The sequence below is a fragment of the Scyliorhinus torazame genome, chromosome 14 (genome assembly GCF_047496885.1).
Source record: "Scyliorhinus torazame isolate Kashiwa2021f chromosome 14, sScyTor2.1, whole genome shotgun sequence".
Lineage (NCBI taxonomy): Eukaryota > Metazoa > Chordata > Chondrichthyes > Carcharhiniformes > Scyliorhinidae > Scyliorhinus > Scyliorhinus torazame.
Window position 1 is genome coordinate 9366373 of NC_092720.1, and position 9199 is coordinate 9375571.

A 9199-nucleotide genomic window follows, 5' to 3' on the forward strand; every position below is an offset into this window, starting at 1 on the left:
CCCATTCAATAAAGTCAAGAGGAAAGACAGTGGCCAGAATTCTCCGCCCGTTCCTGATGGCGGGAACTTCCAATTCTGCAAAGGGCGATTCCTCTCCCCCCCCCCCCCACCCCGCTTTCCGCCATAGGTTTCCCGGTGGAAAAGGGTGCGGATGACGGAACCGTCGGATGAGAGTGGCGGGACATGATGATCCCGCCTCCAGCCATTGGTCGGCTGTCTCTGCAAAACACGCTGCGGGTGGGGTGCGGAAAATCCCACCCAGAGTTTGCATTTCCCGAGGAATATTTCCATTGATTGATGCTCAGAGTGTAAGAATGTGGAACACGCTAAAACGTGGACTGTTTTTTAAAAATTCATTTACGGGATGCTGGTTGGGCCAGTATTTATTGTCCATCCCTAATTTCCCTTGGAGAAAGTGGTGGTGAGCTGCCTTCCTGAACCACTGCAGTCCATGTGGTGTAGGTACACCCACTGTGCTGTTAGGGAGGGAGTTCCAGGATGTTACCCCAGCGACAGTGAAGGAACGGTGATATATTTCCAAATCAGGATGGTGAGTGACATGGAGGGGAACCTCCAGGCGGTGGAATTCTCCCATGCACCTGCTGCTCTTGTCCTTCAAGATGGTAGTGGTCGCGGGGTTTGGACGGTGCTGTCTAAGGAACCTTGGTGTGTTCCTGCGGTGCATCTTGTAGATGGTACACACGGCTGCCATGGTGACCCGGTGATGGAGAGAGTGAATGTTTGTGGAAGGGATGTCGATCAGGTGTCATTGATGGTGTCGCGCATCTTCAGAGTTGTCGAGCTGCACTCATCCAGGCAAGTGGAGAGTATTCCATCACACCCCTGACTTATGCCTTGTAGATGGTGGACAGGTTTCGGAGAGTTGGGAGGTGAGTTACTTGCCGCAGGATTCCCAGCCTCTGACCTACTCTTGTCGGGGCGATAGTTCTCTCTTGTAGGAGATAGTCATTGCCTGGCACTTGTGTGGTGTGAATGTAACTTGCCACTTGTCAGCCCGAGCCTGGGCATTGCCCAAGTCTTGCTGCATTTGGACAGGGACTGCTTCAGTATCTGAGGAGTCACGAATGGTGCTGAACATTGTGCAGTCATCCGCAAACATCCCCACTTCTGACCTTATGATGGAAGGTCATTGATGAAGCAGCTGAAGATGGTCGGGCCGAGGACACGACCCTGAGGAACTCACGCAGTGATGTCCTGGAGCTGAGATGATTGACCTCCAACCACCACCACCCTCTTCCTTTGTGCCGGGTATGACTCCAACCAGCGGAGAGTTTTCCCCCTGATTCCCATTGACTCCAGTTTAGCTCGGGCTCCTTGATGCCACACTCGGTCAAATGCTGCCTTGATGTCGAGGGCAGTCACTTTCACCTCACCTCTGGCTTTCAGCTCCTTTGTCCATGTTTGAAGCAAGGTTGTAATGAGGTCAGGAGCTGAGTGACCCTGGCAGAACCCAAACTGAGCGTCCGTGAGCAGGTTATTGCTGAGTAAGTGCCGCTTGATAGCTCTGTTGATGGAGAGGAGACTGACAGGGCGGTAATTGGCTGGGTTGGATTTGTCCTGTTTCTTGTGTACAGGACACACCTGGGCAATTAATAATAATAATAATCTTTATTATCGTCACAAGTCGGCTTACATTAACACTGTAATGAAGTAACTGTGAACACCGGGTAGGTGCCAGTGTTGTAGCTGCACCGCAACAGCCTGGCTAGGGGTGTGGGGCACACGTCTTCAGTACTATTGACGGGATATTGTCCGAGCCCAGGGCCTTTGCAGTATCCAGTGTATTCAGCCATTTCTTCACATCACGTGGAGTGAATTGAATTGGCTGAAGATGGACGTCTGTGATGCTGGGGACCTCCAGAGGAGACCCAGATGGATCATCAAGTCATCATTTCTGGCTGAAGATTGTTGCGAATGCTTCAGTGTCGTCTTTGGTTCTGATATTCTGGGCTCCACCATCATTGAGGACGGGGATGTTTGTGGAGTCTCCTCCTCCAGTGAGTTGTTTAATTGTCCACCACCATTCACAGCTGGATGTGGCAGGACTACAGAGCTTTAAAGAAAATAGCTGAAATATTTAGCATAGTGGCCATGGACCAATGATCTGGAGACACGAGTTAAAATGCTACCACAGACGATGAGGAGTTTGAATTCAATTAGTTAAACAAATCTGGCTTCGACTCATCTCAATAATGGGGTGCATGGAGCTGTTGGATAGTCACAAAAACCCCTTTGCTTCATTATTGTCTTTCAGGGAAGGAAATCTGCCATCATGACCTGATCCGGCCTAAATAGGGGACTCTGGGACGACAGCCACGTGATTGACTGCTCTCGGAAATGGCCTAGCAAGCCACCCAGCTGTCCAAACAGCACTGTGGGTGTCCCACACGGTCTGCAGCTGTTCAAGAAGACACTACCTTCTCAAGGGCAATCAATGCTGGCCTATCCAGCGAATTGAAAAACATCAGAGATGTAGTTAAGGGGAAGTGAGAAAAACATACGTAGAAGAGAGGAAAGGAGGAGGCTCGTGTGCAGTATATTAGGCTGAATGACCTATTTCTGAACTGGGTAAATTCTATGCCAGTTATATTGTGTATTGCACAAGGTCAGAATTTATGGGATGTGGGCTTTGCTGTAAAGGCCAATAATTATTGCCCATCAGGAGCTGGTGGTGAGCTGCTTTCTTGAGCCGCTGCAGTCCCGGTGGTGTAGGTACACCCATTGTGCTGTTAGGGCAGGAGTTCCAGGATTTTGCCTCAGCGACAGCGAAGGAATGGCGATATATTTCCAAGTCAGGGTGGTGAGTGACTTGGAGCGGAACTTACAGTTGATGGGGTTTCCAGGTATCTGCTGTCCTTGTCCTTCGAGATGGCAGTGATCATGGTGTGGAAGGTGCTGCCTAAGGAGCCTTGGTGAGTTACTGCAGTGTATCATCAGTGGTGGAGGGAGTGAATGTTTGTGGAAGGGATGCCAATCAAGCAGACAGCTTTGTCCTGGATGGTGTCGAGCTTCTTCAGCGTTGTTGGAGCTGCACTCGTCCAGACAAGTTGTGAGTATTCCACCACGCTCCTGACTTGTGCCTTGTAAATAGTGGATAGGCTTGGGGGGATCAAGAGGAGACTGCACGAGTCCTAGCCTCTGACCTGCCCTGGTAGCCACAGTATTTATGTAGCTAGTCCAGTTCAGTTTCTGATCAATGGTAACCTCCAGGATGTTGATTATGGGGGATTCAGCAATGGTAATGCCATTGAATGTCAAGGGGGGATGGTTAGATTCTACCTTGCTGGAGATGGTATTTCCTCTGCACTTGTGTGGCACGAATGTAACTTGCCACTTGTTAGCCCAAGCTTGGATATTGTCCAGGCCTTGCTGCATTTGGACACAGACTGGTTATATCTGTACGTGTATTCATATAACTAATACCAAGTTGGCTTCAGGCCTTTCCTGCTGCTGGTGTTTAGCCAAAATAGATATGAGTTGTGAGGTGATCATGGATAGAGGGAAAGCACTGAAACCAATAAATCCAGCAGTGTATTCACACCAGCAAAACTAACAATGCAAATGAATCATGTTATAAAATCAACTGAACTTGTGCACAGATATCTATCGGGGAAGCTGCTGGACTTACATCGTCTGGTCCTAAAACCAATTTCAGCTGCACGTACTCGAAATGTTGAATCTCACTCTCAGCTCAAACTCAAAAAGGTTTGCTACTCATGGAGGCCCCTCTTGGTACACCATCGCAACGGGAAATCAACGGCAACCTTTCCAGTTCCCATACCCCCCCAGACCGAACTTTAAAAATAACAGCAGCGACGCACGGCACCCAATCACATTGTGGGCGGGAGTAGGGGGGAGTGCATCTTATAAATAAATGATTCAACACTCACCTTGAAATCATAGGTGGCATCTGGATTCTCATCACAAGCTATCACTTCAGGTGCCATCCAGTATGGTGTGCCAATGAATGTGTTCCTCCTGCCCACTGTACGGTCAAGCTGGGCGCTCACCCCAAAGTCAACTATGGCAAATCAAAATGTGCAGAGCATTAAAGAATATTCCTGATTAAACGAGACATGCCAGTTACCGCGAGGACACTGCCAGGGGAAAGGGCAATCAGTTAATTCCCTCCCTCCTCTTTTACCATCACTGATCGTCTTGGATGATGATGCTCAAGATTAATAGAGATTGCAGGATGCAAGGCTGTAAGTGTTACTTTCATTGAACATTCTACCAAGATTCCGCTAACCATGTACATCACAAGGCTGAGCACGAGGCTTCACATAGAACTATCTCTCAGAATACTCTGTTGTCTTGTGATCTTACATAGTAAACATGAACTCTTTACGCTGCATCACCTGGAGTTGCCAACTCTCTAGTATTGTCCTGGAGTCTCCAACAGTTAAAGATTACTCTCCAGTCCCAACCGGGGGGGGGGGGGGGGGGGGAGAAAGAACCAGAGCAACCTTATCAAAGTGTCAGAGATTGGAAAGAAAAGGATGTCTGACTGACGGACAGGGATCATGTAATCTGATAATCCCGCTTTCTAACACAGAGTGGGAAGGTGCTTATAAATGTGCCAAATGACCAATGGACGAGTGTAGGGGTGGGGGAGCGGGGGAAGAGACATGGTAGGAGACAATGCATCAAGTGACCGAACCTTCATGACTCCTGCTCCTCCAAGACGAGCAAACTGTGGTTATGCCGGGATGTGGCGACTAGGGGCTTTTCACAGTAACTTCATACATGTAACAATAAAAGGTTATTATTATTATTATATGGCACAGAGGTGCCAGAGGAAAAAAATTACATTTGTGAAGGTTGTTGTGAGCAACACTCCAGTGTCCCAGTTCGAGCTGCCTCCTCACTAACCTGACTGATCAATCTCCTCACCTGTCTGATATTGGGATGTACACGCGGATCTGTCCGGATGTTACAATAAATCTTGGGAATTTGGTGAAGGGATCAATTGGAATTTTGAAGATTTGAGAGCAATCGATTTTATCTGGGTAATGATCAAGGGATACATAGACATACAGCGAAACATACAGAGAAAATAGAAGCGGCAGGAGGCCATTCGGCCCTTCGAGCCTGCTCCGTCATTCAGCCTGGTAAACCTTTGCTGCACTCCCTCCACAGCAAGAACATCCTTCCTCAGACAAGGACACCAAAACTGCACACAATACTCCGGGTGTGGCCTCACTAATGCCCTATACAATTGCAGTGAAACATCTCGATTCGTATACTCAAATCCTCTCATTTTGAAGCCAACATACCATTTGCCTTCTTTCCTGTCTGCTGTACCTGCACGCTTACATTCAGCGACTGATGCATGAGGACAACAAGGCCTCACTGAGTATCCACCTCCCAATTTACACCCATTCAAATAATAATCTGCCTTCCTTTTTTTGCCACCAAAGTGGATAGCCCCATATTTATCCACCTTACACTGCATCGACCATGCATATGTCCACTCATTCAGCCTGACGTATCTCTGTATCCTCCTCACAGTTCACCCTCTCACCCAACTTTATATCGTCTACAAATTTTGAGATACTACTCCCTCGTCCAAAGCATTAATATATAATGTGAGCAGTTGGGGTCCCAGCACAGATCCCTGTGGTACCCCACTGGTCACTGCCAATCACAAAAAGACTCATTTATTCCAACCTTTTATTTCCTTTCTGCTAACAGCTGTCTATCCATCTCAAGACACTACACGCAATCCCATGCGCTTTAATGTTACACAATAATCTGCTATGTGAGATGTTGTCGAAAGCCTTCTGAAAGCCTAAATAAAGCACATCCTTCAGTTCTCCAGGTGAGCAAATGGGTTTGAGGTATAGTTAGTCATGATCTAACCAAATGACAGAACGGCAGAGCACTCTGAGAGACACAGCAGGAAGCTGGCATAATCAAATTTGACCAAACTCATTAATCAAACTCACCCAACTTGACTTCAGCATTCTCAGTCAACAAGACATTTTGGCCTTTGATATCCCGGTGAATGACTTTGTGCTGATGAAGGTGAGTTAGGCCCTAGAATCAGAAAATGTGGCAGTCATTAAATATTCAGCAGGAAGTTCAAGCTTTGGCCGGGGGGGGGGTTAGACCCTAAAGGAGAGGGGTTAGCAATAAATCTGGATACAAAGTTACTATCAGTAATGGTGGCCATGTAACTATCAGATATTTGGGGGGGGGAAGAACTATCTGGTTGACTAAAGAACCTTTGGGAAAGAAATCCCCATCCTCACCTGGTCAGGATGTGACCACAGATAGACAGCAGTAATATTGACTCCTAACTGCCTTCTGAAACCATTATGCCAAATGTATGACTTACGAAATAGAAACAGGTGTAGGCCATTCGGCCCCTCAAGCCTGCTCCGCCATTCAATAAGATCATGGCTGCCCTGTTTGTATTTCGGGTCCCACATTCCCATCTACCGCTAATAACCTTTGATTCCCTTGCCGAACAAGAATCTGTCGACCTCCGCCTTAAAAATCTTCACTGATTCTGCCTCCATCACCTCTGAGGCAGAGTTCCAAAGACGCACAATACTCAAAAATATTCTCTCGTTAACACGGTTAAGAAAAGTGTGATGTATATATACAAATTGTTGATAAATATGAAAAACGCCAATAAAAACATTTTTAAAAAGGTGGAATATTCTCTCATTCTGTATGAAAAGGGCGATCCCTAATTTTAAAACAATCACCCTTCCCACGTCCACCTTGTCACGATCTTAGAAACTTCAATAAAGTCATCCCCTCACTCTTCTGAACTCAGTGGAAACCAGCCCAGTCCGTCTAACCTTTCCCATAAGGCAACCTGCTCATTCCAGGTATCAATGTAGCAAAACGCCTCTGAACCACCTCCAACACATCTAGATCCTTCCTTAAATAAGGAGACCAAAACTGCACACAGTATTTGAACTGTGGTCAATCCAACGCCCTGGATAACTGAAGCACAGCTTTCTTACTTTGTACTCAATTCCTCTCATAATGAAAGAAAACTTTCCATTCACCTTCTTAATTACTTGTACGTGCATACTAACTTTGAGAGGAATGGAGAGGATTAGAGAGGGCAATCCAGGGATCAGGGCCTTGGCAGCAGAAGGAATGATCGTCACTGCCCAAAGGTTCAGAAATAGAGGAGTGGAGAGATTCCGGAAGGTTGTGGGGCTGGAGGCGATTACAGAGACAGGGAGGGCTGAGGAATTCAGAAACAAAGATAAGAATTTTAAAAATTTTTATAAAGAGCCGACTAATCCAAGTGCTCATCTTGAGTCGGACCTAATACAACATAGCCAGCACGGTAGCACAGTGGTTAGCACTGTGGCTTCACAGCGGCAGGGTCCCGGGTTCGATTCCCGGCTTGGGTCACTGCCTGTGTGGCGTCTGCACGTTCTCTCTATGTCTGCGTGGGTTTCCTCCGGGTGCTCCGGTTTCCTCCCACAAGTCCCGAAAGACGTGCTTGTTAGGTGAATTGGATGTTCTGAATTCTCCCTCTGTGTACCCGAACAGGTGCCGGAATGTGGCGGCTAGGGGCTTTTCACAATAACTTCATTGCAGTGTTAATGTAAGCCTACTTGCAACAATAAAGATTATTATTATTAGCAGTAAGCCACAGAAAACAATTCAGTTAGTCTGACTCCCCCACTCTTTCCTCACATCCGTGCCATTTTTCCTCTTTGAAGTATTTAACCAAAATCCTTTCCAAAGCTCTTATGAATTTATATCTAGTACCTCATCATGCACTGCACTCAAAATCCTAACCATTCACTGCATAACAAGGTTTTTCCTCTCGTCTCCTCTAGTTACTGATTTCGGTAGAAAGATTAGGCAGTCTACCTTACCCAAGGACAAAATTGACACGGTGTGAAATCATCCCCAAATCAAATCATTCCTAATAGGTAGCAATCTATCCAATATTAATCAGCGGTAACAAAGAGGGATTGAAAGAGGTTTCGGCTCCCCTTTCACACAACGCCCCAAACATTGCAGGTCCAACGCAGCCGCCATGAAATGACTTGTTGCTCACTCCCCTCATCCCAGCCCTGTCCGTTACTTACATAATTTCTCACTGAAAGAATTACACCCCCAAACCCCACTCCCTATTTTATTTAGCATGAATATTGTGCTCATCAAGAAAGCACAACAGCGCATATACTTCCTCAGGAAACTAAGGAAATTCGGCATGTCCACATTAACCCTTACCAACTTTTACAGATGCACCATGGAAAGCATCCTATCTGGCTGCATCACAGCCTGGTATGACAACTGCTCAGCACAAGACCGTAAGAAACTTCAGAGAGTCGGGAACACCGCCCAGTCCATCACACAAACCCACTTCCAATCCATTGACACCATCTACACCTCCCGCTGCCTGGGGAAAACGGGCAGCATAATCAAAGATCCCTCCCACCCGGCTTACTCACTCTTCCAACTTCTTCCATCGGGCTCGAGGTACAAAAGTCTGAGAACACACGTTAACAGATTCAAAACAGCTTCTTCCCCACTGTTACCAGGCTCCTGAGTGACCCTCTTATGGACTGAACTGATCTCGCCACACATCTTCTCTATGGAGTAGTACCACACTCCGTATGCTCACCCGATGTCCATGTCTATGTATTTACATTGTGTATTTATGCATGTCCTATGGTTTTTCATGTATGGAACAATCTGTCTGGACTGTACACAGAACAATACATTTCACTGTACCTCGGTACACGTGACAATAAATCAAATTCAATTCAATCGAAATGGAGACGTACTGGGCAACGTATTTAGGACAATGATACGTGTCGAGCCCAGACCCACTAAATCTGTATTTGTTCCACATTTCACCCTGACACTCATCACACGCACGGGATCCCAGTGTATCAAACCGTGGCCAGTGGAAATTCAACCTGAAAAGTATGAGGTCATCCACTTTGGGTCAAAGAGAAATTGGAATATTTCATTAAATGGTGAGAAACTTAAAGCTGCAGAGGAGCAAAGGGATCTGGAAGGTCAGATATAGAAATGACTAAAAACTAAAGCAAAGTTGCAAAGTGCCATCAGAAAGGCTGACCGGCCTTTATCTAAAGGGGCTGAAATACAGTAGGGGGGAGGTTATACCAAGTTGTACAAAGCATTGGCCACACCCCAACCACAGTAACTCGTTCTCCTCAGAAGT

The 9199-nt window shown here is 46.7% G+C and overlaps 1 protein-coding gene across 20 annotated transcripts in view; it reads right to left on the bottom strand.

Annotated features, from left to right (window-relative positions):
• Window positions 1–9199, bottom strand: part of LOC140389512 (TRAF2 and NCK-interacting protein kinase-like) — a 302323-nt gene that overhangs the window by 99288 nt on the left and 193836 nt on the right. For all 20 annotated transcript variants that reach the window (XM_072473662.1, XM_072473663.1, XM_072473661.1 and 17 more), the window contains exons 6-7: window positions 5970–6060; window positions 3912–4042 (exon numbers count right to left, since the gene is read on the bottom strand). In XM_072473662.1, the coding sequence (XP_072329763.1) occupies window positions 3912–4042; window positions 5970–6060 (222 nt within the window). The remainder of the gene's footprint in view (window positions 1–3911; window positions 4043–5969; window positions 6061–9199) is intronic.